Source organism: Pteronotus mesoamericanus, unplaced genomic scaffold, assembly GCF_021234165.1.
Source record: "Pteronotus mesoamericanus isolate MK-2021 breed Mesoamerican mustached bat unplaced genomic scaffold, CSHL_Meso_final contig_22, whole genome shotgun sequence".
NCBI classification, from domain to species: Eukaryota; Metazoa; Chordata; class Mammalia; order Chiroptera; family Mormoopidae; genus Pteronotus; species Pteronotus mesoamericanus.
In genome coordinates, this window is record NW_026555090.1 from 2,530,080 (window position 1) to 2,557,899 (window position 27,820).

At 52.9% G+C, this 27,820-nt stretch overlaps 1 protein-coding gene and 1 pseudogene across 1 annotated transcript; one reads left to right on the forward strand and one right to left on the reverse strand.

Moving 5' to 3' along the window:
- The first annotated feature begins 2,468 nt into the window (after positions 1-2,468).
- LOC129068772 (serine/arginine-rich splicing factor 3-like) lies at positions 2,469-3,125 on the forward strand (annotated as a pseudogene).
- A 15,469-nt stretch (positions 3,126-18,594) lies between these two features.
- ALDH3A1 (aldehyde dehydrogenase 3 family member A1) lies at positions 18,595-27,198 on the reverse strand. Its single transcript, XM_054571165.1, has 11 exons — positions 27,153-27,198; positions 24,515-24,681; positions 22,838-23,069; positions 22,257-22,342; positions 21,836-22,044; positions 21,111-21,228; positions 20,518-20,659; positions 19,700-19,866; positions 19,255-19,354; positions 18,749-18,879; positions 18,595-18,657 (listed from the first exon to the last, which is right to left on the reverse strand). Exons 1-11 carry the CDS (start codon positions 27,196-27,198, stop codon positions 18,643-18,645), a joined length of 1,413 nt encoding a protein of 470 aa, XP_054427140.1. The 3' UTR covers positions 18,595-18,642.
- Between the last annotated feature and the right edge of the window lie 622 nt (positions 27,199-27,820).

The following is a 27,820-nucleotide window of genomic DNA, read 5'->3' on the forward strand; positions in this document are numbered from 1 at the left end:
TGTCTTGACAAATTCAAGAAGATTGAAATCACATCAAGCATCCTCAGATCACAAAGCTATGAAACTAGAAATCAACTGCAGAAAAAAGAAAAAAACTGCCCTGGCTGGTGTGGCTCAGTGGACTGAGTGCTGGTCTGCAAACCAAAAGATCACCAGTTTGATTCCTATGCCTAGGTTGCAGGCCAGGTCCCCAGTTGGGGGCGTGTGTGCAAGAGCAGATTGTTTCTCTCGCACATCAATGTTTTTCTCCCTCCCTTTCTCCCTCTTCCCTCTCTCTAAAAATAAATGAATAAAATATTTTAAAGAAACTGAAAAACATTCAAACACATGGAGGCTAAAAAGCATGACATTAAACAATGAACAGGTTGACAATGAGATCAAGAAAGACATCAGAAATTACCTGGAAAGAAATGAAAACGAGCACACAACAACCCAAAGTCTATGGGACACAGTGAAAGCAGTCCTGAGAGGCAAGTTTGTAGCATTACAGGCCCATCTCAAGAAGCTAGAAAAATCGCAAATAAACAGTCTGATCCTACACCTAAAAGAACTACAAAAAGAACAACAAACAAAGCCCTGAGTAAGTAGAAGGAAGGAAATATTAAAGACCAGAGTAGAAATAGATGACATAATGATTTTTTTAAAAAATGAAACCAAGACATGGTTCTTTGAAAAGATCAACAAGAGTGATGAACTTTTAACCAGACCCATCAAGAAGAAAAAGAGAGAGAGCACCCAAACAAATACAATCAGAAAAGAGAGAGGAGAAGTAACAACTGACACCAAAGAAATACGAAGGATTTTAAGAAATTACTATGAACAAATATGCCAACAAATCGGGCAATCTGGGAAAATGGATAAATTCCTAAAAACATACAATCTTCCAAAACTAAATCAGAAAGGATCAGAATACCTGAATAGATTGATTACAACTAATAAAATTGAAGCAGTAATCAAAAAACTCTCAGCAAACCAAAGTCCTGGACCAGATGGCTTCACAGGTGAATTTTACCAATCACTCAAAGAAGAACTAACACCTAGCCTTCTTAAACTATTCCAAAAATTCAAAAGGAGGGAAGACTTCAAGCTCTCCTTACAAGGCCAGTACTGTTCTATTTCCAAAACCAGATAAAGACACTACAAAGAAGATAATTGTAGACCAACATCCCTGGTGAACATATGTGCTAAAACCCTCAACAAAATATTAGCAAATCAGATCCAGCAATACATTATTAAGATCATACACCACAACCAAGTGGGATTTAGAATTTAGTCTGGGGATGCAAGGTTGTTGCAATATTCACAAATCAATAAATGTGATACATCACAGTATAAAAATGACGGATAAAAGCCAAATGATCAACTCAATGGATGCAGAAAAAGCATTTGATAAGATCCAGCACCCATTTATGATAAAAATTCTTAGCAAGGTGGGAATAGAGGGATCATACCACAACATAATAAAAGTCATATATGACAACCTATAGCCAACATCACACACCATGGGCAAAAACTAGAAGTGTTACCCTTAAGATCAGGAACCAGAGAGGTAAGTCCACTTTTACCACCCTTATTCAACATAGTACTAGAACACCTAGACACAGTGATCAGACAAGGAGAACATGTAAAAGGCATCCAAATTGTACAGGAGGAAATAAACTGTCATGATTTGCAGATGACATGATGTTGTACAAAGAAAACCTTGGAGACACCACCAAAAACCTACTAGATCTAATAAATGAATTCAGCAAAGTAGCAGGATTGGTTGCATTTTTGTACGCCAATAATGAACTATCAGGAAGAGAAATTAAGAAAACAATCCCACTTACTATTGCAACAACATAAATAAGGTACCTAGGAATAAACTTAATCCAGGAGGTAAAAAACCTATACTTAAAAAATTATAGGACATTGAAGAAAGAAATAGAGGAAAATACAAATGAGTAGAAGTACCTACTATCTTCATGGATTGGAAGAATTAACATCATTAAAATGTCCATGCTATCCTAAGCAATCTGCAAATTCAACACAATTCTTATTAAAATACCAATGGCATATTTCACAGATTTATAACAAATATTCCAAAAATTTATATGGAACTAAAAAAGACTCCAAACAGCCTCAGCAATCTTGAGAAAGAACAAAGTTGGAGGTATCACAATGCCTGATATCAAACTATACTGTAAGACTATCATAATCAAAACAGCCTGGTACTGGCATAAAAACAGACACATAGATCCAAGGAATAGAACAGAGAGCCCAGAAATAAACCCATGCCTTTGTGGTCAATTAATATCTGACAAAGGAGTCAAGAGCATACAGTGGAGTAAAGACAGTCTCTTCAATAAACAGTGTTGAGGCTATTTCGTGGACGCTGGGTAGGGGAAAGCATCTGTGGCAGCCGGGCGGACGAGTGAGGAAGAGCTGTCGGATGGTGTGCAAGAAATTTAAGCCACCCAGTCCCTAATTCAAGATCTCGAAATGCATCGTGATTCCTGTCCATTGGATTGCAAGGTTTATGTAGGTAATCTTGGAAACAACGGTAACAAGACTGAATTGGAAAGCGCTTTTGGCTATTATGGACCACTCCAAAGTGCGTGAGTTGCTAGAAACCCTCCCGGCTTTGCTTTTGTTGAATCTGAAGATCCCCGAGATGCAGCCGATGCTGTCCGAGAGCTAGATGGGAGAACACTATCTGGCTGCTGAGTAAGAGTGGAACTGTCGAATGGTGAAAAGGGAAGTCGAAATCATGGCCCACCTCCCTCTTGGGGTCGCAGCCCTAGAGATGATTATCGGAGAAGGAGTCCTCCACCTCGCCGCCGATCTCCAAGACGGAGAAGCTTCTCCCGCAGCTGGAGCAGGTCCCTTTCTAGGGATAGGAGAAGAGAGACATCATTGTCTCGGGAAAGAAATCACAAGCCGTCCCGATCTTTCTCTAGGTCTCATAGCGGATCTAGGTCAAATGAAAGGAAATAGACCAGTTCTCAAGAGGAGTGGTGTACAGGAAATAGCTTCATTTGACAGGAGTATGTATAGAAAATTCAAGTTTTGTTTGAGACTTCATAAGCTTGGTGCATTTTTAAGATGTTTTAGCTGTTCACCTTTGTCTTGGAACAGTGACATGAAGATGTAATTCTCTATGGTTTGAAATGGATCATATCAGGCATGTAATACCAATAACTGTTACTTTACAATGTTCCCTTAAGCAAAATTGGTTTTGCTTTGAACTTGAGTCTTGCATAGACTGACAATAAATCTCTTAACTTCTCCCAGCTAAAGTGTGACGTTTAGTATTATGGAAACTAAACGGACAATAATTGAACTTAAGGCTTTCCATAGCTGGAATAAAACATGCAGCTGTAGTTGAACAAGCAGCCTTACAAAGCTGCTGTGATCACAAACCAGCAGGTAAAAATTAAAGCTGCACCCTTAAACTAGATTAGAGATTCGAGATTTTTAAAAAATCCAACTACTCTTTATACTGGGCAGAAGTTGTCCAGTTAGTGCAGAATCTAAGAATTTTCCAGAAAGTTAGTTTACCTTTCTTTGCTTTAGGTCATAAATTTCTTATGTGATTGCTGTATATGAATACATAGCTCTTTGTAACATTATTCATTTGGAAATTTGAGACTTCAAGATACCAGTGTCCTGCCAGTTTAAGGGTACATTGTAGAGCTGAACTTTGAGTTACTGTGCAAAAGTTTTTTTTCATGCTGTCATTTGTAATATGTTTTGTGAGACTCCTTGGGATTAAAGTTTTGGTTACAAATTGTTGTTTAACATGAAAGCCTGTTTTTCCTTGCGAAACTAAAATCTGTGAGCTTGGTATCAATTTCAGGTGTAACATTCCTATTGGAAGCCATACTTATATTTTTTTTGTAAAGTGTTTTTGAATTAATAAAATAATAGCATAACTGCGTAACAGTCAAACCCACGATTACCATAGTTCTTGTCCCATGGAAAGTAGTTGGTTACAGGTTACACAAATCTTACAAAGTGCACTTGGATAACCAGCAGCCGGATCAAGAAACAGAATTTTGCTAGGCGCCGCTAAGCCCCCTAGTGCCTTCTTCCGGTCACTGTCTGCCCCGAGGATACCGACGACCTCGACGTTCAGCGCCGCAGACCCTTCCGCCGGCCGGCGTCCTCGCAGACCTCGCGGGGAAGGCCGCCCGGCGGCCGGACACGTCCGCCCCGGGGCGGCGATGTACTGCCGCCAAAGCCAACCCGGAACGGTTCCCGTGGCAGAGACAAAGGGCTCCACGGCACCTGCGCGAGGGTTCCCACTTAAATGAAGAGATGCGTGTTCCCGCCCAGCCGCTCCTAGGCCTGAGGGCCTCCTGGGCCTGGCCGACTGTCGGCTCTCCCCCACCGCCCGTTTTCCCCTGAGACGGCCCTTCCAGTCAGGGCTCAGCGACTTGATGCCGCCCGCCCGGGCCCGACTGGCCGGCTCCCGCTCCCGCTCCCGCCGGAGGGCCCGGAAGGCTCACGCGGCCCAGGAGATCCCAGCCCCACGAGGGCCTCCCCGCAGGAGCTCCTGGCCCGGAGCCCTGCCCGTGCTGCCCTCGGGGGCGGGCTGGCTCGCTTTGGCAAGCGGGGCGTGTCCCGCGCACCGCGCACCGCGCACCCCACAGGGGCCACCCGGGGCGCAGGGCTGAGGGCTGAGGTGCGCGCTGCAGGGATCTCCGCGGCGCTGACCTCGAGGTTCAGGCCCCGCTGCCCGACAGCACCGCGGGCGGGCGGGGGTGGGCGACCTGGAGCAAGGGGCCTTCCGAGGTCAAGGCAAGGCCGCACCAGGGCAGCGGCCTTAGGCTTCAGGCACCAGAGCCTGGCCCCGCCGGGAGCAAACGGGCAGCCGGAACCCCACTTCCTGACGGCGGGAGGAGGGGGTCCCCTCGCCGTTCCGGACAATCAAGCCGTAACTCAGGCCAGCCTTGAGCGCGCATGGCCTGGATCACTGAGGCCTTCCAGCGCGGGTATTTGCGCCTCCTGGAGCCAAGCGGCGGCGGCACAAGGACCCGCCCCGCGGCCCTCGAACGCCGCCCTGAGGAGCTGCCCAGGGTGCCCCCACCGCCACCGCCGTCGGCTCCGGGGACGCACGGGCCGCCCGTAGAGCCGAGCAACGGCGGTTCCGCGCGCCTCGTGCGCCGCCCACCTCTGGCTGAGCCGGCGAGCCCCTCCCCGCCAGGCCTCGGCCGTGCGGCAAGCGCGAGGGGGTCTGTGGGAAGGGGGCGGGCGGGCGGACTCGGGGACCCCGGCCGGCGGGCCGTGGCAAAGCGGCAGGGACTCCCAGTCGCGAGGCGGGCGCTGGCGGAGCGGGAAAGCAGCGGCGGCCCGTTTGCAAGGAGAGAGAAGAGCAAGCCCCGGGGAGAGGCGGAGTGGGAGAGCCTGAGAGGCGGGCCACGAAGTCACTCATCCAGTCAGCCATTTGCTGGTGTTTTTTAGCATCTTTCCACTTCTGGTCATTGTGGAGCCCGGATGTTCTTTTTCCTTGTGAGATGATGCTCCACCCTCACATTATGCGCGTTTTAAGGGTGTGGATTTGTCACGGGGCGGGGTCGGGGGAGGGGATACCCTATACTTATATAAAGCCACCCATAGTAATCTTAATAACTGTTAAACCCGGCTTGTTACTCTATAACCTAATTTTTCTCTCAAATCTAGTTTACCTGTTTAGAAGTTTAAAAGTTTTTTTCCTAAGTATACTTCACTAGAATCAACAGGTTCAGTTCCTGCGTGAACCTAAGACACAGCCCGACCTCGGAGTCCTGCCAGCCCAAGGACACGAACCGTAAAGATCCATCTCTGGACCAGCAAGGACTCCGCCGGCACGTCCACAACCCCTCCCCCGATCCCTTTGTTCTGCTTTCCTTCTCCTCCCTCCTCCCAAAAACCTCTGCCTTCCGGATGTTGAGTCATAACCATAGTTCGGCATCTCCCAGCTAGTAATTAAAGTTACGTCAACCCTGTGTTTCAGCTCTTGTGGCAGCTGCAGGACAGGCTGGTGCCAGGCGTAAACCACAGGGGTCTGAGGAAGGGATGAGTGCTAACGCAAACAGAGAGCACACCAGAGCAAAGGGGTGAGGCTCCCCTTTCAGTCCCCACCCCCTTCCTCGCAAGAGAAACAGCCTGTCCCTGCTCCCCTAGGAACCTCCCCACTCTGGAAGCCCCATGAACGCACTGTATGAATCACTGGCTTGACCAGAGATACTAAGATAGGCTTTGAGACGTAAGTCCCCCAACTTCCAAGTGGCTGGCACCTGAATAAACCACTTTCCTTTACACCAGCACCTTTCCCTCGAGTATTAGCTTTGGAAGCAGCAGGCACCCTGACCCGCATTTGGTCACAAAGAGTTCTGTTCCTTACAACCTCCTGACTCCCGACGATGTGGGCCGGCCAGGAGGTCTGCACTCCTGGCTCTGTCCCCAACCGTAGCCTCTGTGTCCTCACACTGATCACACTTAGCAAACCCTAGCTTTACCGTCCTTTCACATGGGCCTTGCGAAGAAGGGAGGCTGCCTAGCACAATCGGGTGAAGGAAAGATTCCCTGCATTTCTTCATACCCGCATCCCCTTTGTGAGGCAGTTTGTTGAACGCTACTCAAAAGAGTGTAAATTAAGGAAGCCATTAGACTGAGGTGGTTCTAATACCTTAGTGACCTACTTAATCAAACTCAAACCTAAGCCTGTAAATGCCTCAAGGCTAAGAAATCAAACCCTGAGGACAACCAGTCACAAATAGCCAACTAGGCATTTCCAAATAAGGCAAAGGGTGAAGCTCTAGCCAATCAAATGATTTCTTCCTCTGATTCTGCCTCTTCTGCACAAAAGTCTGTCTTCTAGCTCCTAATCACTTCTGGTTGGTGCTACCTGATTCAACAAATTTTTGCTCAAACTCTTGAGAATTTTTAAGCTTTTAAAAATGTGATTAAGAGTGGTGAATTTATTTATATACAATTCTCCTAATCTAAGAAGAAATGTATAGCAGTTTGCAGTATATATGCAAGAAGAAAACAAATATCTGACAAAAGATAAAAGATAGGAAAAAATATTACCAGGGAGAAGAATGAAAGTAGAAGGCATTCTAAATAATGGAATGAGAACAATAAGCAAGTGAAAGGAAATTTTAAACTATTTTCAGATAAACTTAAAACTTAAAAATCATACAAGTAGCACATTATCCTTGTGCAAATGCTGCCACAAAGAGTGAAAGTTCCTCCATCCCCACCTGGCCTCCCTTGAAACTTTCTAATGTACACACACGAACCTACCCTCTCAGTAGGTTTTTCAAAAATAAACATATAGGACAATACTGTTTTGTATCCTGCTTTTCCCCCTCAACAGTACATCATGAACCCCTTCTGGCTCAGTAGACAGAGATCTGACTCTTATTTAATGACTGGATGTCACTCATATTTGGTGCTGTGGATACACTAATTTATTTTACCAATTCCTTTGATGATGGATAATTAGGTTGATTTCCTTGTTTTGCTATTGTAGGTAATGCTGAAATAAATATCTTTTTATATATAAGTATCTTTTACATATATAATACAAATTATATATAATGTATATTTACTTGCACTTACACACATATTTCTGTAGGCTTCATTCCTGAGTAAAAGACAATGCCCTACCCTTCCACCTTTTTCTGTGTGACAGATGTCCGATAAATTTACCTGTTACCCAAGAAATGACCTCAGTTTCAAAATATGCTGAATACATTCAGCTTCTATATATATATTCATACATATGTAATAGGTATTCATATGTACATTCAATATAATAGCTTATTCATTATAATATAGAGCACTAACTGTATATTAGGACAGGGTGAGCTGAAAAGGACTCCTGGCTTGTTTGCTTGGAAAGTGCAGTAGTCCCTTGTAGACCATTCATCTTCATTGTTCCCAAAATTTCTCCCAGATTGTTATCTTTAATGGTAACTAAATACAGGGGCCGGCACAAAGAGTGCCCCCCCTTTTATTACAAAATCTTCTATTACAAAATCATAAGCATCTAATTCTGTAACAACAATATCACACTCAAACACACCATATAACATTTTAGGTGAAATGTTCAAACTAAAACTATAAATTATTACACCCACATTATTATGCTACCAACCACATGCAACCAGGCGTTGCTTCTGGCAGACCCTATAGAATAATTCTCCCAGGAAAGGAGATCTGCAGCCAGTGCAAAGACTGTCCGTGACTTTGTGACCACGTCTGCCACCAGCCCAAACTTCTCTGATCTGTGACTTTCTACCCCTTCAGATGGAGTCACTACATAGAGGGGATTAAACACCAGAAGGTCAACTTTTTTCTTCAATCTTGGTAGCAAGCCTTTGACCAAACCTGTAAATACGGGAGGTGTGTGAACTGTGTTAGGCGCTCTGTCTCCAGGGCACAAGCTGCCGCCTGGGGGCTGATACCTGGGAGCTAGCACAGAGGGTGAGCACCTGCTATGGAGGCTGGGAAGGCGGACAGCACTCCAAGCCCCCGGTGTTCCTCAAGGCATGTTTCTGCCCGGTTGGGTTGGGCCTTGGCCACCTGGAAAGCGACCAGAGCAGGAAGGGCTGGATCCCTCGCAGGCTCTGCCGCGCCTCCTGTGGGCTGTGCAGCAAGGGTGGAGACGCTGGGCACCTGGTCTTTCTCCACTCTGTCCTCAACTCTTACAGTTTTTAATGTGTCAGTTAACCTTGTAACAGGAGAAAGGAAATATACAATTTAAACTCAGTTAAATTAGACTTGGGTTACATTCTGATTCTGCCGCTTTCTTACTGTGTTGACCTTGGGCAAGTCACCTATTCTCTTTAGCTTGTTCTTCCTTAGTAATAAAACCCAACATCGATAGCATGGCCATATGACCCAGCAATTCTGGGTTCATACCCAAAAGAGTTCAAAACAGGGACTCCAACAGATATTTGTACACTTATGTTCACAGCAACATCGTTCACAATAGCCAAAGGTGGCAGGAACCCAGGTATCTACTGGTAGATGAAAGATAAACAAAATGTTAAATATGTATACATCCAGTGGAATATTATTTATCCTTAAAAAAAAGGAAATTCTGAAGTGTGCCACTCAATATGTGAATATTATGAACATTGAAAACAGTATGTTGAGTGAAACAAGCCCGTCACCAAAAAGACAAGTACTGCATGATTCCACTTTTAGATGAGTACGCCCATGAGGGCCCTCGGGCAATCACATGCACAGAGACAGGAAGCAGAACGGTGTTTGTCAAGGGCTGGGGACGGGAATGGGAGTTGTTTAATGAAGATAGAGTTTCAATTTTGCAACACGGACAGTGCTGGAGATTGGACAACAATATGAATATACCTAACACTACTGAACTTTAAGATGTTTAAGATGATTAATTTTATGTTGTATGTATTTTACCACAATTAAAAATATTTTTTAAAAATCACAACTTTGCAGCCCTGGCTGGTGTGGCTCAGTGGACTGAGCGCAGGCCTGTGAACCAAAGGGTAGGTGGTTCGATTCCCAGTCAGGGCACATGCCTGGGTTGCAGGCCACGTCCCCAGTTGGGGGCGCGCGAGATGCAACCACACATTGATGTTTCTCTCTCTTTTTCTCCCTCTCTTCCTTTCTCTATAAGTAAATAAATAAATAAATAAATCTAAAAAAAAAAAATCAAAACCTTGCAGAGAGTATTGATATAAGAAGTAAATGAGTTAATATATATGGAAGCACCAGGAACATAGTAGACATTTAACATGTTGGGGTCTTTTATCTTTCTTTTTTCTTTAAATTCTGGTTATTGACTCCTGATATTCTGAAGATATAGACCAGAGATTTTCAACCGGTGTGCCGCAAGAATTTTTAAAACATGCATTACCTGACTATTTAGTCAGGGACACTGACCTCTTTTCCCTTAGATTGTCAAATAAAACAATGACAACAGCTTCGATTTTTTTTGGTCAGGTCGGCAAAAATATATAATATATTTTTTGGGTGCCATAGAGTTTTAGCAATTAGTTTTCTGTGTGCCATGAAATGAAAAAGGTTCAAAATTGCTGATACAGACTAGAGGAGACTAATTTATAAATAGCCCAGACTTTGCATCAATGAGCATTGCAAAAGCTCTCAGTGTTCTTTTCCTGAGTGACCTAAGTGACCTGCATAGCAAATTTTGTTGCATAACAAATCTTTCTGAAGAAGGAGGAGAAAGGGAAGGAGGAGAAGATCCTAAAGAAGCCTTGAGCATGGCTCGTGGCATTCTAGCTCCTGCCGGTCTCCGGTGGAATATGTTTGTGTTGAGTGCAGAAGTGTGCGTGTTGACGTAAGAGTGTGAGTAGGTAAGAGTGTCTCTCCATTTGATGGGAACTCAAAAAGTTAGAAAAAGTTTTAGTTTAATGTAGTAGTTTATAAGCCTCGAGTTTGTGCATGTGAAAAGCTCTTGTTTCAGGAACTGCACGTACTGCCCGCCCTGACTCCAGGAGACCACAGGAGATTGACCTTTTGTGCTCCAGAAGGGGCCAGGAGCAACCAAGGTGGCATCTGAGCCATTGTGTTCCAGGGAGAGACAATCCATCACCCAGGACGCGGATAAAGAAAATCGCCCAGGATACACAGGACACAAATAAAGAAAATCACCAGTCAGCAGATGAAAAGATGTTTGGAAATTGCTGGACTTCAGCTTTTATCTGATTAACTGCTTTCCTGAGTCCCAAATCCCTTAGCTACACTTTTGCCCCCCTTATAAGAAAGACTGGCTTGAAAGGAAAATGGAAGACAGTCTGCTAGAGTGCAAGCCCGCCGTCTTCTCAGATCGGCGGCCCTCTGAGTAAAGCGCCTGTGAAGATTCAATCCCTATCTCTGCTTATAGGGTCTGGTAGGTGACAGGCAGCCCGAATGCTGGCTTTTCCAGTTTCACATTTTGTGCCAGTTGAACCAGCAGCATTAGACACGTTTTCTTTTTTGATCTTTACCAACCTTTTCAGGTAGATACATGTGCTAATCTTTATTTTACAAATGAGAGAAGCAAATCAGAGAAATAAAGTGCTTGCCCAAATAAAGTGGCAAAGCCAAAATATGAAGCTGGGTCAGTATCTCCAAAGTACGTGTCGTTTTACTGCATCTGGCATGGCAAAGCACTTTTGTCCGGCCTGTCCCACCTGCCCGCCCTGCCCCATGGGGCATGTTGCCTTCACTGCTGCTCTCTGAACCTCAGAATATCCAGCAGAAAACAGTATGTGATCAGCTCGCCCTGTCTCCTGTGGGCCTGGGGCGGAGGAGTAACAACCTGCATGCTCTGCAGGCGCCTCTCCAACCTACACCATACTGAGCACAAGTTTGGAGTAGAAACAGGGAGAAAACTTTTTTCTCTGTCTATCTAGCAGTTGTTGGCCTAATCTCTGAGAAGAACTCAGCATTGGAATGCTCAGGAAGGCCCAATCCCTCCTCCTGCCAGGACGTCGAGCTGGGGCCAGATCCTTCTGTTCCACCCCTTTGCTTTCCCCAGGTAGAAAAGGGAGCGGTCCAGTTTCTACCAGCCCCTGACCTTATCATCTCCTACCAGGGAGGCAGGCTCCAAGGAACAGAGAGCTGTTGTCTTTCTCAAGCACAACAGCTACAAGCACGAGCGTTCCTTTCCCAGAGGGTCACATGAGGACTTGAGAGCTCTTGCCTGGCCCTGGCTCAAAGGCAAGATGCTCTGTGAAAGCAGTGCCTCGGGAGCAGGACTGGGGAGCAGTCCCGGCACAGCCAAGGCAGTTCCCTGGGGAGCCTAGAACCTGCAAGACACCATTGTCATGTGTGGGAACAAAGGGTGTGAGCTTGCTCGCCATCTCTTGATTTAGAAGCTTGAGTCAAACCACACAGGTGAAGCCATCTTCCCACAGACCCCTGTGCCCCTCCCCACCGGGTTTGCTGGGCCCTGCTCTTCCTGCTTTGCTAAGAGGCTGAGGCCCATCCACAGTGACGACAGAAGTGTAGACTGAGCCACCAGCTCCCTCAGCACCTGGGAGTGAAGGACTGCCATGGGGCGGGAAACTGCCTGCTGGGGCAGGAAGCAGAGGCAGAAGGCCAGGTCCTGCAGTGCAGTGTGCATGACTAGACCCTGCACACCCAAGAGTATGTGGCTTCCCCCAGGCACTCCAGGCTCGCATCCTCCAGGAAAGCACGGGTGGGTTGAGAGGCTGCCAGTGGCCGCCTGCACTGCAGGCCGGAGCCTGAGCCTGAGCCTTGCCTGCCCCAGTAATCCCGGTTGCCTCCAGAGAAGTTAAGCAGCATAGGCCACACCCAGTTGGTATTTTCAAAATTTTGTATAAACAAAGTCAAAGATGCAGGTTATATAACTAACAGCCTGGCTGGAGAGTCAGCAGTTGCGGGCAGGGCTAAGTGGCCACAGGAGCCCAGAGGGCAGCAGGCCCGGGAGGCCGTGCTGAACGACGGCTTTGGTTGGCTGTGGTCCTGGCTGGGCCACCCTCTCAAGGCCATTCATTCTAAACTTTCTGCAAACTCTCCACCAAGGGAGTGGTCTCAGGGGCCTGTTTCAGAGTCAAGGACCTAACTGAGACTTGGAGAACCTCAGAGCTAGAAGGCTGCATGAGGAAGTAACATTGATTAGTCCCTGATAAGGCATCATGCCACGTGCTTCAACGGCAATATCTCATTTAATCCTCACACTGATTTTGGAGGTAAGCATTGATATTCTAAGTATTTAGGGACCAAAGAAACAGCCTCAAAAGGGCTGAGAAATTCACCCCTATTTCACAGTGGCGCCTAAGGTCAGCTGGCTCTCAGCTTCCATTCACATTTCCTGTGAGCAGCTTCAGTGTGGCAATGGGCAGGAAGCTAAAAACTAGGTTTTCCAGACTCTTGCAGCCAGAGTTCTAGGTAAGAATTAAGTTCTGTTTGTTAGATGCACTTGTCAAGATGTGACTGCTTGTGCTGATAAGCAAGGACAAGGACACGTGGGGTTTTCTGCACCAGTCACCACTCTGGGTGACATCAAGAGGCAGTTTTGGTGGCAGTGCCACCTCCCAGCCCATGGAGTGAGTTCCAGGGGCAGCTTCTGGTTCCTCAGGCAGAGGGGTGACCCTCCTGGTGGGTAGCTATCATGTATTCAAGCCATTCCTTTATTTAAAAAACAAAACAAAACAAAAAACCAGCAGAAAGGAAAAACAGAAAGATTGAATCACAGTGCTGTCTGTGTTGGGGCAAGATCAAGTTGTTGTTGCTGTCATTGTTGTAGTTGTTTTTCAATTGTTTTCTTTTCAGTTTAAATCTAGTTTGAAAATAGAATCAGTCTCAGAGGCCCGGCGCCTCCCTGATTTTGGAGAGATCTAATTTACTTCATTGAATCTCTTTCTGTTGAAAATACGGCAGTGACTGCCACATCCTATTCTGACCTGGTTGGTACAGTCCTAGAGCAAAAAGGAGGCAAGCTGGGCTCCTGCCAGCGGTGCCGCCCGGAGGCTTCGATGCTTCAGAACGCTGGGTGTGAGCGCAGCACCCGGGTGTCTAGGACCAGGAGGCCTAGCTCACACCTGCTTGTAGGGCTCGGAAGGGGGACTGAGCCCGCCTACTTGGGAGGCCCCCAGAGCCAGGAGGGGACCAGAAAGCAAGAGGAGGAGAAATGGACACCAGATGAAGGGCAGGGAGGGGGTTGGAATCTGTCCTGGGGGGGAAAAATGGTTGATTTCCTCCATCCATTACGATGTTTTCAAACTTAAGTGAAAACACACTTCAAAATGGCTATTAAACAGGTGGGTGAGGGATAGTTTATTGTCATGTGTAACAAAGAGTCCAAAGATAGAGTTGCTCCAGTAGCTCAGTAATATCCTCCAGGAGCCAAGTTGTTCTGGTCGTTCTGCCACAGCGTCTCAGCAGGTGCGCTTTACCTCAGGGGGACAGTTCTCAGGTCCCAGGCAGCCGCCCTACCCAATGTCGTCACATCCAGGCACACCCAGGCACACCATCTTGTGGAAGGAAAGGAGTCTCCCTCCTTGGGAGGGAGCCTGTCCCAGAGTCCCCACTGCACTCCCCTCAGCCCTTGGGGCCCACAGCGAGGTCCGAAGTTGGTCCTTGGTTAACCCCTGACCGAGAATCACACTTTATCATGGGCTTCTGCCAGCGGCCTTCAACGTGGCAGAATGTTAAAATCACCTGAAAACCTTTTAAAAAGTTAATTAACACCCAGCCTCTACCCTGGAACACAGAACCAAAAGCTCAGGGTCCATGCAACGAAATAGGGACACGTGTCCTTCCGTGGCAGGAGTGCACAGGCCGGTGGGGGGCGGCCTGGGGGTGGGGGCGGTGCCCGTGGGCCGCAGGGCATGCGCGGTAAGTCTCTGTACTTTCAGCTCAGTTTTGCTCTGAACCTGAAACTGCAGTAAGAAATATAGGCTATTTAAATTGTTTAAGCTGAGGATCCTAGGCATTGGGTTGTTTGGCAGTCCTGTTTCTAAGTCCCTGAGATGACTGTCCTAGGGCGCCACCAGGGCTGACGGCCTGTCGCTTGAGAGTGCTGGGCATTTACCTCTGAGCTGGGGACAAAGTGGCCTTTCCTTGAGGTGAATGTCCGACCGAAATGGGGGCTCTGTGAGCAAGGAGGGAGGAGGACTTCGCGCAGGCCCTGCTGCGGCACTCACGGGGTGGCCGGGGCCAGGCCCAGGCCGCCAGGACGCCGCCGGGAAGTCTGGGAAAGCAGCAGAATCGGAGGCGGGCGGCCGGCGGAGGCTCGAGGGCCCAGCGGCGGCGCCGGCGCCGGCCACGGGGGGCCAGGGCCGGGGAAGCCCAGGCGCAGAGCCTGCCCTCCTCCCAGGCTGCCGGAAGGCGGTGGCGACTCTCCCGCTGTTGTACCTGTCGGGGAGACCAGAGGCCAACGGAGCTCTGGTGGCCGGGCCAGCCCCCTGGGCACTGGAAGGTGAGGCCCCGGGCGGCGGCAGCCCCGACCCTGGAAGCAGAGGCAGAGTCGCTGGCGGTCAGCGTCCGGCCCGGGCCGGCTGGCGCCCGAGGGCTGCGCAGCGAACCTTCCCCTCGGTCAGCTCCTCGCCTGGTCACCTCTACATCTTAGCAGATCCTTCCACATCTGCAGAGCCTGTCTTTTAGGTTTTGGTTTTGGTTTTGGTTGGGGGGGATGTCTGTTTATTCATGTGTTTATTGTCTCTCTCTGACCGTGGGCCAGAGACATTTGCTGCTCAACAAATAGCCATATCCCTCCACATCCACGGCCCCTCTCACCTGTGCGTGGGCGTGAGTGGCTGCGGCCAGCGGAGCGTGACCTCCCGCGCGGGGGCGCCTCCACCGCCCGCGCCCAAGGACCCCGGGCGGCGGTGCAGCCCGCCAGCCTGTGCGGTGTTCCCCGCAGACACCGGGAGACTAACTTGTCACCGAGGCCTAACCTAACCTGTCCTGCCTCAGCCACTCCAATCAAACGCGAGTATCTCAGAATTACAGGCCTTGCCTGTTTTATTCACCACCGCCCTCTGCACCCAGGACTGTGCACTCGGTAACGTTGTTGAGTGAGCAAACGAGTGGAGAAATCTCCCCCGGCTGTATAACAACAACGAAAATTCATCTTTTGAAAGAGGCTGTGACTACACAGATTGTGTCACCTTTTCTTTATTGTCTTGTTATGATTTGTGTTTATCTGAGAATCTAAACACTAGAAGCAACTGGACGATTGAACTGAAGAATGACCTACTAGGATGGTGGCGACGTGCCTGGCGTTGAGAAGTCTCAGGTGGCCTTTCCTGCACTTTGTCCAGATGTGGTGAACAACCAAAAAATGTCACCTGCTTTCACTTGGAAACATGTGAGTTGTGACAAGTCTTGGCTGTATGTTTTGGACAATGGCAGTTGTTTAGAAAGATTGACTCATAATGTGCAATTTTTTTTTTCAACACATTCCTTTATTTAAAAAAAAAAACAAAACACAGTGGAAAGGAAAACCAAGAGATTGAATCACAGTTCTGTGTTGGGGCAAGATCAAGTTTTTGGTTTTTTCCTCAGTTGTTTTCTTTTCAGTTCAAATCTAGTTTGGAAGTAGAATCTGTCCAGACCAGGCCGGGTGTACAACATTAAGAATGAAATGGGTCGTGCCTCACACTGTAAGTGCTCTAAGGCAAATAGAAATGGGAGAGCGGGGACGGGAGGAAAGGGAGGGGAGGGGGCCAGGGGATGAGGGTGAGGTCTGCCCCTGTGCCCTGGCGTTTAGGTCCGGAAGCCCTCAGGCCAGGTCCTCGGAGGGGTGGGGCCCTCTCTTCTCTGCTCCAAGCTGAGTGCTTCCAGCTCTCCCAACAGCTCCGCACACGGGGGCTTTGAGGAGCCCCTCCAAATGGTGCTGCAAGTGGCATGTCCATGGTGCCAGGAAAGAGACTTGGTACCTGTACCCCCCGTTTCCTAATCTGTAAGGGGCTCACAACCCTCTCTGCAGGGCTGTTGGCAGGCGGGTGAAGGCAAGAAGGAGGTGGGGCAGCCGATGCTGTCTCCTGCCGCCCACCTCTGGCCTGGGGGTGACTCCACTCTCTGCTACCAGAGTGATGACTCTGGGGCCTCAGCTCCGGGAGGACAGGGACACAGTGTCTTTGACCGGGATATTGCCTTTATTGTTGATAGGATCTGAACTTCTGGGCTGTTCGTCCTCACAATCGGCCCGTGTGAGCTTCCAGTCATCTAAACTAAGGTGATTTCAAATGAAAAAGATGCCAGGAAGGGAGGATTCAGAGCAACAGCACATCAATGTTGCCACTTAAATTCCTTTACATAAATATTTATTGAGCACCTACTACATGCTAGTACTTGTTCTAGCCTTTAGAGGTTGAGAGTGAATACAGCAGACTCCAGAAGTCTGGGGCAGGGAGGCCTGGCCGAGGCCTTGGCCCTGAAGAAAGGCAAGGAGGCAGGGATGCCTCTCAGGCTTTGGCCCGAGTGGTCCTCTGGAAGCTGACGCCACGTCGGGAAGGAGTAGATTTGAGGGGAGCATCAAGAGTTCTGTTCTGGGCAGGTTAGCATTAATGTCTATTAAGAATCCAAGTTCATGTGACAGGTAGGCAGTTGGATACATGAGTCAAAGCTCAGGGCCAGGGCTGGAGACTTTCATTTGGGAGGAGAAACAGGTAAGGGAGGAGGAGAATGGAACTGTGGGGTCCCTGGAACCCAGAGATGAGGGAGAGGGTATTGGGAGGAGGGGTGACCAGGCGGAGGGGGTGGGGGAGTTGACAGGACCCACGCGGGTCCATGGTGCCTGGACAAGAGTGAGTTCAGTGGGGTAGAGGTGCCAGGGCCAGCGGGGCCCACCTGCGCGGGCCGGGGCACATGGAATGAGGAAGTGCTGTCTGAGAGCAACCACCTTTCAATGAGTCTCCCTGGGAAGGCGAGGGGAAGTGGGACTTGTTGCGATACAATTATCTGAATGTTTACAAAATAAGTAACAGATGCACAAGGAAATATTTAAGCTATCCAACTGGGTTCTCTCTGCCCACACACTCTCCTTCCTGCCACTAGAGGGGATGAAGCATGGGTAACAGCCGAAGGGCTTCTTGGGTTGTATTTGGGGGAGGGATGTCAAATTGGATGTGAGATACGAGAGACTAGGAGTGATCCAGTCCAGACGACAGGGACTGAGGGCAGAGAAGAGAGGAGGTAGTTGCAAGGGAGAAAGTCAGGAGCAGGCAAGACTGGGAGAGGCAGGGGCCCTGGCCCTGGGGAGGGTCAGCCTTTGCTGGGAGCAGCCATGGGAGGGACGGGCGTGGGGTGAGGCCGCCGGCAGGGCCTGGCCCACCTGGTCAGGGCAGCATGGGGCTGGCCGCTCCTCACAGTGGCATCACCCCGAGCACCGTCACGCTCATCCCCAAGCCGGCCTGCCACCCTCGTCACCCAGCTTCCGAGGAGCAGACAGGCCAGCTTCCACGGGCCTCTCCCCTGCTGCCACCTATAACCCTGCTCCAGACTGTCCTCGCTGACCCTGTCTCAGCCCCTCAGGCGCCTCAGGCCAGGCCCCTGCGGCCAGCCACTGGCCGACAGACACTGCGGCGCGGGGCCTCGAGGCTCGCCCGGCTGCCCCGCTGCCTGCCCGCCCGCCCGCCCGCCCGCCCTCCTGCCCCGGGCAGAGCTCTGAAATTGCCCAGGCGGGCCTGCGCTGACAACCGCGAGTTCTCACCGCGGGACCCCTGCCCTCGATGCCAAACCTAACCTGAGAGCAGTGCTCTGGTCCTCTGTTTCTGGGCCACTTGTCATCAAGGCTTAGCCTCTTTAGTCACCCCTCCACTAGACATGCCAGAAATGAAGCTGATGTCCGCAGGCTCAGAGGGGAGGCAAACACTAGTGCCTCCTGCCGTGAGGCCCGGGTGGGACGTGCTGATGTGGGGCTGTGGGGAGCCCTTCATGCTCAGCAGGGTGACACGGTGGGGGATCAGCTGGGACTTCAGAGGCGGGGTGGGTGCAGGGCTGTGAAGAAGCGTGCGTACACACTCACTTGTCCACTCGGGGAACTTTATTGTCTTACATGTCCAGCAGGGGCAGGGGTTTGGGGAGGGCAGGCCGGGCCCGCGTGGTTGTGGGGCACGCACAGCTCCATGCAGGAGCCAGCGGGGCTCCGGGAATGCGTGTCCGAGGGCCGGGAGCGGGGCGGAGGCGCCACACACGAGGCCGGGGGCAGCAGCTTCAGTGAGGGATCACCTGAGAGGGGGACACAGCGGCAGTGAGGGCCTCATCCTCTGCAGGCCCAGAGGCACCCAGACGCCCGCCCTGCTTCACAGCAGCCCCTCACCTTGCCCAGGCTTGGCGGATATCTGCCTCTGAAGGCGTCTTCCTTCCCCAGAGACCTCACGAGGCAGGCACGGCGGTGGGAGAATGTCACGAAGCTGTGTTTGCCGTGGTAGGAGCCCATGCCGCTATTCCCTGCGGGGAGGCGCTGCTCAGGCCTGGGGACCCCAAGACCCCCAGACCCTCCCAGGGGGCCGATCTCTTGGGTGTTCCTTTAGTGTCCACGCTGGGAACAACGTAGAGAGTGCCCAAGACAAGGTCCACACCAGCTATGGCACTAGATGGCTGTGCACCATCCAGCCTGCGTCACCTCTCCAGGGGCCCAGGGCACCAGGTGACCATTAGGGCCCTCTAGGGTCCCAAGGTTAGGTGTGGCTGATGGGCGCTCTGGCAGAGGCCAGAGGCCCACAAGGGAAAGTCAGTGGGAGTCTGAGGCCCACGGCTGCTCCCGCCCCTCCTGATGCCCAGCCTCACGGAGCAGGCGGGCAGCGAACTCCACCCCCGACTCACCCACACCCCCGAAGGGCAGAGAGTGCACGGAGAGATGGAGGATGACGTCGTTGGCTGTCACCCCACCGCTTGACGTCTCTGCAATCATCTTCTTAATCACCTGCAACGGCACCCGGCCCCGGCCTCAGTCCCCTGCCCCGGGACACCCCAGGCCCCTCCCCACCCTTTCTGGGCACACCCTGGAGCCTCAAGGATAGGAGGAGGTAGAGGGAGGGCCCCAGCTGCGAGCCGCGGCATCTCCCCGAGCCCCGGCGGGGTATCCCACTCTCCCCGCTTGTCCCGGGTTGGGGAGGAAATGTCCGTAGCAGAAGTGCCCATGACTGCATGTAGAGCGCTGTGTTGATGGCCACACAGCGGTAAGCAGGGAAGCTGGGACTTGGACGCCAGGCTGGGGACCCTTGGGTCCCGTCCGCAGGAGTGCTATGCCCAGGAGCCCCAGGCCCACCTTGTCGTTTTTGGAGAACACGTAGAGGGCCAGGGGCTTCTCGCGCTGGTTGATGAACTGGATGGCCTCCTCCAGGCTGCGCACGGTCACGATGGGCATGATGGGCCCGAAAATCTCCTCCTGCATCACCGGGGACCCGGGGTCCACGTCCGTGAGGATGGTGGGGGCTGAGGCAGGAGACAAGCCAGTGGGCAGGCGCTGAGACCCCGCCCTCACCAGCCCAGGCAGCCAGCTGCCCCTTCCGCGGCGTTGCTGATCAGGCTGCCGAGGCCTGGAGAGGGGCAGAGGCGAGGCTTCCAGCCGGGGGCCCCGCTCCACCCTGACCTTTGCGGAGAGTGATGGGCTGACTGGTATGGAGGGGAGTCTGGGGTCTACACCTCGAGGGGGCAGGCACTGCCCTCCCACCGGCCACCTGAGCCTCTGCTGAAGCTCTTCAGTCTCCTGGCAGACCAGAGGCCAACTGGGGCCCCATCTGGCATCCCTTAGGCCTAGGTTCTGGGGCCCCAGCAGCTCTGTACACCCAGGCCCCTTGTGGCCATGCTGTCCCTATCCCCGCTGATGCCACGGTGGGGAGCGGGGCCCTGGGGCTTGTGGGGAGAGGGGCTTCTGGGTGGAAGGCGGGGGCAGGGCTTCTCAGGAACTGTGCCAAGCTCCTGCCCACCAAGGGCACCAGAGCCCACCCCGGGCCTACCCAGCCCTACGCCAGATTGCCTGCTCTTCACGTATGTGCGCCCACTTGCTGCCAACTTGCAGGGAAACTGGCAGCCCCAGCAGGTGGACGGGCAGGCGGTGCTCTTCCAAAGAGTGAACATACACACCTATGTATCGGGTGGCCGCGTCCCCGGTGCCTCCACAGGCGACCTTCTGGCCCTCTAAGAGGCCCATCAACCTCTGGAAGTGCCGGGAGTTAATGATTCTTCCATAGTCAGGAGACTTCCTGGCATCTTCCCCGTAGAACTCCTGTGGAGCAGAGGTGACAGGCAGATGAGGACATGGACCCTCGTCACAGCTAAAGGCTGCGAGGCCAATGGCGCCGCCACCTGGGAGAGCGCGCGGGCACTGCATGTTGACACCAGGAACCACGGGGCGCACTGTATCGTCATGCACACGAAGTGCCGGGAGGCAGCGCTGCTTCACAGAAATATTTGCACAGCTCTCCAGGCACCATGTGAGGAACAAACGCATGTGTCCACAGCAAGGAAAACGTACGAGCAAGTTAGCAGTGACTGTCTTTGGGTGACAGACTTCTGGGTGGAACATGTTTTTCCTTCTTTATGCTTTTTAATCTTTTCCAAATTATCTACAGAGTGTGTGTGGATTACTTTTAAGATCAGAAAAAAATCCAATATTCTCTAATGTCCACACCCAGCTCTCTGCCTGGCAGCCTCTCACCCCCTGGGCCAACACTCGCCTTCACAGACTTTTTGAGCTTCTCCACAACTTGGCTCTGGATGGAGGGGTCACAGAGGATGTAGTCTGGGGCCACGCAGGTCTGGCCGCTGTTCATGTATTTCCCCCAGGCAATGCGTCTGTGAAAATCCCAGATTAGACAGTAGTTTTCCAGACATGGGAGGCTACCCGAGAACAAGCAGTTTATTCCACCAAGCTCAGGATGGAGGCTCAGGGCTGCGTGTGCTGGGGGGAGCTCTCAGGCTGGCAGGCACCAGAGGCTGCGGGCTTTTCAGCAGGGGTCTCCCTAATCAGTCCCCTGCCTTCTGGGTTCAGGACTGAGCAGACCTTTGTCCCTGAACACGTCCCTGGAGCCTGTGGCAGCACGCACGCTGACCTCGTCCGTGACCGCTGGGGATTTCTGGGGGGTGTCTAGGGGGTGCGGCCTTCGTGCCCCTCTGTGCATGGCCTGAAGTCCGGCCAGCCAGGGGTTACTGCGGCAGGGGCGCCCCGCCCTGGGAGGCATGGAGCGTGGCAGTTGGGCAGAGCTTGGGCTGGGCCTCTCCTCAGCTGGGAGTCTTCCCAAGCTGCCTGCTCCTGCGCCCTCCCCCAAGCTCCTGCCCAGGACCACGGGCACTGCGAGGGCAGGGACAATGCGTCCTCACTCAGAGCAGAGCTGTGGCCCTCGGGAGCCGGACGGCAGTCGGGACGGCCACTCCTGCTCCGACGGGCACCAAGCCTCCTCACCTGCAGGCCAAGTCCAGGTCGCAGTCCTTGTCGACATAGCAAGGGCTCTTCCCCCCCAGCTCCAGAGTGACAGGGGTCAGGTGCTTGGCTGCAGCCGCCATAATGATCTTCCCGACACCAGGGCTCCCGGTGTACAGGATGTAGTCGAATCTCTGCTTGAGCACTTCCGTGGTCTCGGGGACGCCCCCATTGATCACTGGGAACAGATCCTGCCGTGCGAGGGGAAAGGCAAGGCTCAGGAGGGACCGCAGCCCCTCCTCACCCTGCCCAGGTAGCCCCCACCCAGTAGAGCCCCTTTCCTGACTCAGGGGCTCTGGTCACCCCAATGGGAGAGGCTTGGCCCCTTGTTGCGAGTTACTCTCTCTCAACCCCAAGACCCAGGCCCAGCACGGTTCTCCTTGTGCCCTGGAGCGCACCTCACCTTATCCAGGTACTGAGGGATGATGGTGGCCAGCAGGTTCGCCATGTTCTCGCTCACCTCTGAGGGCTTGAGGACCACGGCATTCCCTGCAGAGCACACGGCAGTCAGGGTGGGCCGGGCCCAGCGCTTCGCCCTCCCAGCAACTGAGCCTGGCGCCTCCCTTCTCCTCCCATGTCCTCGGAGGGGTGGGCAGAAGAGCCAAGGGCACAGCCCACAGGACTGCACCGCCTGCCCTCACGTGAGGAGATGTGAGGAAAGAGGGAAGGAGAAAGGGGAGAGAAGAGCTCGGGGCCCAAGCGGAGCAGGCTTTCTGCCAGGAAAACCCTGGAACATCTTAGCCGAGAGCCACACAGCCCGTGCGCCGGCAGGGAGCGGCGCTACTGGGACGTCGGAGCCTGGCTGGGCCTCAACGGCACCTGGCCTGGCTCACGGGTTTGGTCTCTGCAGTCTCCTGTGAAATACCCATCCCACTCCTACCTGACCACAGGACCCACCTGCTCACAGGCCTGAGCCCCTGCCCCACTCCGCAGCGAGGAGCAGTGATCCTTCCTAACTCCCCTCCTGGGAGGGGCCTGCGGTACCTGCAGCAATGGCGCCCAACATGGGCTGAATGGTGAGGGTGAAGGGATAGTTCCAGGTGCCAACGATGAGGACCACGCCCAGGGGCTCCGAGTGGATGTAGCATTCATCCTGCTGGGTGTTGGCAGTCTTCTCTGTGGGCTCGTCCACCACCCACTTAGAGAGGTTCTGGAGCATGTACTCAATCTCCTCCACAGCATACACGATCTCCTCCTGGTACGCGTTCCATTCATTCTACGGTGAGAGGCCCCATGAGCACCAGCCCCAGAGCTCTGGTTGGTGGTTGCCAGGGCTGGCTGTGGGTCCTGGGTCACTGCTCCCTCACACTGTGACCCTGAATGACCTGCTCCCCTTTGCTAACCTCAGTCTCCCAATCTGCAAAATAGCAGCTGTTGGATGGGCACATTGAACGGAGCCCAGCATGTTCAACGGCCAGGGTAACAGGCCCATTCACCATGGGCTCCCCAGGGGGGCGGCACATGGGGTACAGAGCTGGGGAGTAGCCATTGGAGGGGTGGGCCTCCAAGGGCCCTTCCTGACAGTGCTGGGGGTCCAGGCCGGTTTGGATGCTTTAAGATATCGGAAGGAACCTCAGACCTGGGCGGTGATTTGAGAGTCGTTTATGAGTGGAGGGGAATACCACGCCAATAAGTGTCCAGGAACACTTGCAATTTAAAATGACACCTTCCCTGGCTGCTGTGGCTCAATGGACTCAGTGCCGGCCTGCAAACCAAGGGGTCGCTGATTCGATTCCCAGCTGGGGTGCGTGCCTGGGTTGTGGGCCGGATCCCCAGTTGGGGGTGCGTGGGAGGCAACCACACATTGATGTTGCTCTCCTCTTTCTCCCTCCCTTCCCCTTTCTCTAAAAATAAGTAAATAAAATCTTTTTAAAAAATGACACTTGAACCCAGGATGAAGCCCTAAGAAAACCATCATCAAGAAGTGGGTACAGGAAAGAGGTTGCCAAAGAGAGAGGTGGAAACCCAAAAGAAACTCAGCGGGGGCGGGGGGACTGTGGAACCCTCCCTGGCGGGGAGGCAGCAGTGTGGAGGGCCACGAGAGATGTGCAGGCAGACAGCAGGAAATACAGCTCTTCCCTGAACTTGAGCTGTGGAGGGCAAAATGGAGTTGTGAAGTTAACAGAATGGGTTTCCTTGTCTTTAATTTTTTGTTTGTTTTAAGATAAGCAATATTGAGAAATTTTAAAAAATACAGCAGCAAAAGGCCCTCTGTCCTTCTCCAAGTTGAGATGGAAAGAGGGAGGCAGGTCCCCATTGTCCGGGGGGCAACAAGGTGGAGAGTTTGAGAACTTGGAGGTGTCTGGTTTTGCTTCAGGGCGGGGGATGAAGAGGGAGGGCGATTCCGCGCCGCGCAGGCGCCCTGTGGGGGCCAAGCTGTGCTGTTCCCTGGTTCAGAGAGGGACCCAGGGCTGAGGGCTGGAGGAGATAGGGAGACCAGAGGCTGGGGAGGGCACTGCGGAGGATTCTGAGGACTAAATGGGGTTCTATGTAAAGAGCTGGGCGCTGAGTTCCAGGCGCACAGCAGATGCCCTACAGGCAAGCAGCGACTGTTCTCGTTCCTTTGCACCCTCAACCGCCCCCTCCCCGCGCCCTGGCGCCCAGAATCTGCTGTCGGCCCTGGAGGTGTGCGTTTGGGGGCCCGGGGTGAGGGGAGCGCACTCTATGCAGGTCGGCGATCAGCGCGCCCGCGATGTCCTTCCCGCGCTCCCTGATCATGCGCTGCAGCGCCTCCAGCTGCTGGATCCGGAACTTCAGGGGGCGAGTCCGGCCCGAGTTGAAAGCGGCTCTGGCCCGCTGCACGACTTCGCCGATTTTGCTCATGGTTCCTGGGGAGAGACGCAGCGCCTTGGAGCAGGGGAGGCGGAGGCCCCTCCAGCGTACTGAGGCACGGAGAGAGGAAGACTTGCCCGGGAGCGCCGGGAAAGTCGCATGCTTTTTCCTTCGCAGCTCGCTAACCCAGACGTTTGGACCCTTCCTTAGGGCCCTCTGGAGGAGAAACTCCTCTACAGTGGGGGCCAGGCAGTGGCGGCAGAGACTGCACATGTAAGTGCTGATGGGGGTCTAGGCAGTGTGCGAGGGCAGGCCCTTCCCGGCACCTCTCATGCCCCGCTCCTGGCTGGCCCGGCGGGTGACCCCCGCAGGCCAGCGCTCCAGGAGCGCAGCGCACCGGGCAGGCCCCTTCCCAGGTTCAGTTGGATGGTGCAGCCTGTGATTCCACACCAGAGCTGATCTGAGAAAACCCAGGGTCAGAACATCCACGGCTGCTCTCAAAAGCCCGCCTGTAACATTGCGAGCCACCAGCCAAGACCAGCGAGGGCCTCACGGAGCTTGCGGTTCCCACACACGAGTGGGGGGGTGGGGCTTCCTGCACCAGGACAAGAAGCCACAGTGACAGGTTGGGACGTCTCAGAGCCATTTGGCTCCGTTTAGCAAAGCCTTTTAAAGCGTCACCCTGGCATTGTAGGTCCACATTCAGGACTTGCAGAAATTACAGTATTACTAAACATTCAGGAATAAGAAAGTTGATCAAGTTTGTTTATAACAGAAATGCTGGAAACATCCTAAATGTTCACCAGCAGGAGACAATTTAAATGGGCTCCGCCGCGCCTGTGTGGCGGCCAGCCGGCCGGCTGAGTGCTCGGCGCCTGCACAAAGGTGCTCTCTCGGGGGCCCAGGTGTCCCCCACGCAGGGGCGCAGAAAGAACGCAAGTCACGGAACCGCAGGCACGGTACGTGTGCTGGGCGTGCGCAGCGCACAGAAAGACCGGCCGGGCAGCCCCGCGTGGGGGTGATCTCTCTTTTCACCTGGAGTGCTTCGTTTTTGTGCCATGAGCTTGCATCTTCTTAAAACATTTGTTACCTTTTGATGAAGGTCATCGGTAATAGTACATGCTCGTGGTAGAAAATGTAAAAGATACAAAAAGGGGACCACAGAGAAAACCTCCCCTCTCCCTCCCGCCTCAGCAATTGCTAACTGCCCCCCAGAGGCGGCGTGGCCGCTCCCAGGCGGTGCTTCCAACGTCAGAAGACCAGGAAATGACTGCAACAGAGCAGATGCCGCAATAAGGCTCTTTCCATTGTCCAAACAAAAATTATGCACACCATCTATAAGGTATGTATTTATACTACATATGTGTATGAAATGTATGTATATATGGTATATATGCCATATATGTATGCATATATGCATGTACTATATATGGTGTGTATTATATATGGCATATATGATTTTTTTCAAAAAACGGAACTAGCCCCGTGTGTCTGTATTTGCGTGTGCCCCTGTTGGAGTCCCAGAAATGGTTGCCGGTCCCTGTCACCCCCTGTCCTCTCCACGGCGCTGACCCCAGCCCCAGGCTTTCTGCACAGACAGGGGCCCCGCTGGCATCCAGGGCGCCCCTGCCCGGAGGTGTCACGGGCCCTCCCTAGTTCTCACAGCAGGCTGGCTGGAGCCTCTCGCCGGCAGCCCCTGATGCCCATGACCCCCGCCGCGCAGCCCAACAGGAAGGCCCTCCCAGCCTTACGTGGTCAAACCAGAGCTGCAGCCTCCAGCCATCAGCCACCCAGACGGGGCAGCCCAGGGCCGGGCAGCCTGGTGAGAGTGGGACCGGGCAGCTGGCACCCAGTTCCAGGACGCAGAACTGCGTGGTCCCAGGGAGGAAGCGCCCGCGGCCAGCGGTCTTCACAGTGCCGCCTCGCGGCTATTACACGGAGCAATGGCGCTGCAAGCGTCTGACGCTGCGCCTTGCAGCCCGCGGGGCACAGCTGGAGGCCACCGCCCCGCATCCCTGCGTCCTGTCCGCCTCGCACGTGCTGACGTCACCCCAACCCCGCATCCCGTGGATGGCTACCCCTTCGTTATCCCCTCAGAAAACTCTGGACTTGTTATGGATCCGCTTTATAGACGAGGAAAGTAAGGCCTAGGGACATTAAATGTTCTGCCTCTGTCTCACAGTTAGCAAACAGCGAAGTCAGGGTTTGAACACGTTTCTATCTCTGTCCTCCGCTCACGGCTTCTAACTCCTGAGCTCTGCTGCCTTCTAGGGAGGGGCATTAGGGCTTCTCACCCACTATCCCCTCAGCCCCTGCTTCTTGGATCCCTGGGGTCGATGGCAGAGCTCCCAGAGGTGGTCTTCGGACCCTGGGGGCCCAGTCTGAGGACCCTCATTAGACACTCCTCTGTGGCAGAGAGGATCTGCCACAGAGATGGACCCTTTTCCTAGAGCAGGTCACCTGGTCAGTCCACCTTGGGCGGGGGGGCCGGGGGGGGGGGACGGGGACTTGGAAGGAAGAGGCTTACCTTCGACACAGTCTCTCGCAGTGGCTGGAGCTGCTGGAATGAGCATCAGCCTGGAGGGGTGCATTTAAGGACCCTTCTCCCTGCCCAGCCAGCCCTTCTCCCCGCCCACTCAGCACTGCATCCCCACCCTGGAAGGTTGTGTAACAGACCAAAACAATATTCAATGTGGGGTGTAGCCTAGTCAGGGCCTCCGCTCCCCAGCATCCCCCTGCCAGCTTTGGGGATTAAACCTTTGTCCTAGTCTAAAAGGCAAGAATGTGTATTTGAAGGCTTGGGTGAGGTTTACATCCAATCTTCAAAAGCAGACCATGCATGTGTTTGCCCTGGGCGTGGGGTCTGCTGATTGATTCAGCCTGACTTGGACCTCTTCCAGATTTCCAAAGGGCAACTGCCAGATGCCGGGCTCCCGATGCTTCCAGTTACGGTTTCGTAAGATCAGCAGTGGGTAAGGGACGAGGAATGGTGAGTGTGCACACAGCTGCCTGAAAACGCACCAACGCGCAAGCGCATTCTCCTGCCCCACGCCTCTCTGCCTTGTGGGGTGGGACCAGGCCCCCACTGATACAGGTCTCCAACCCCGGGGACCTGCAGGCCAGGGGCAGGGGTGGCTTTCTCTGCCAATATGTGTGTCTGCTGCCTTGCTGAGTAGCAGAGGAGAGGCCAGGAGC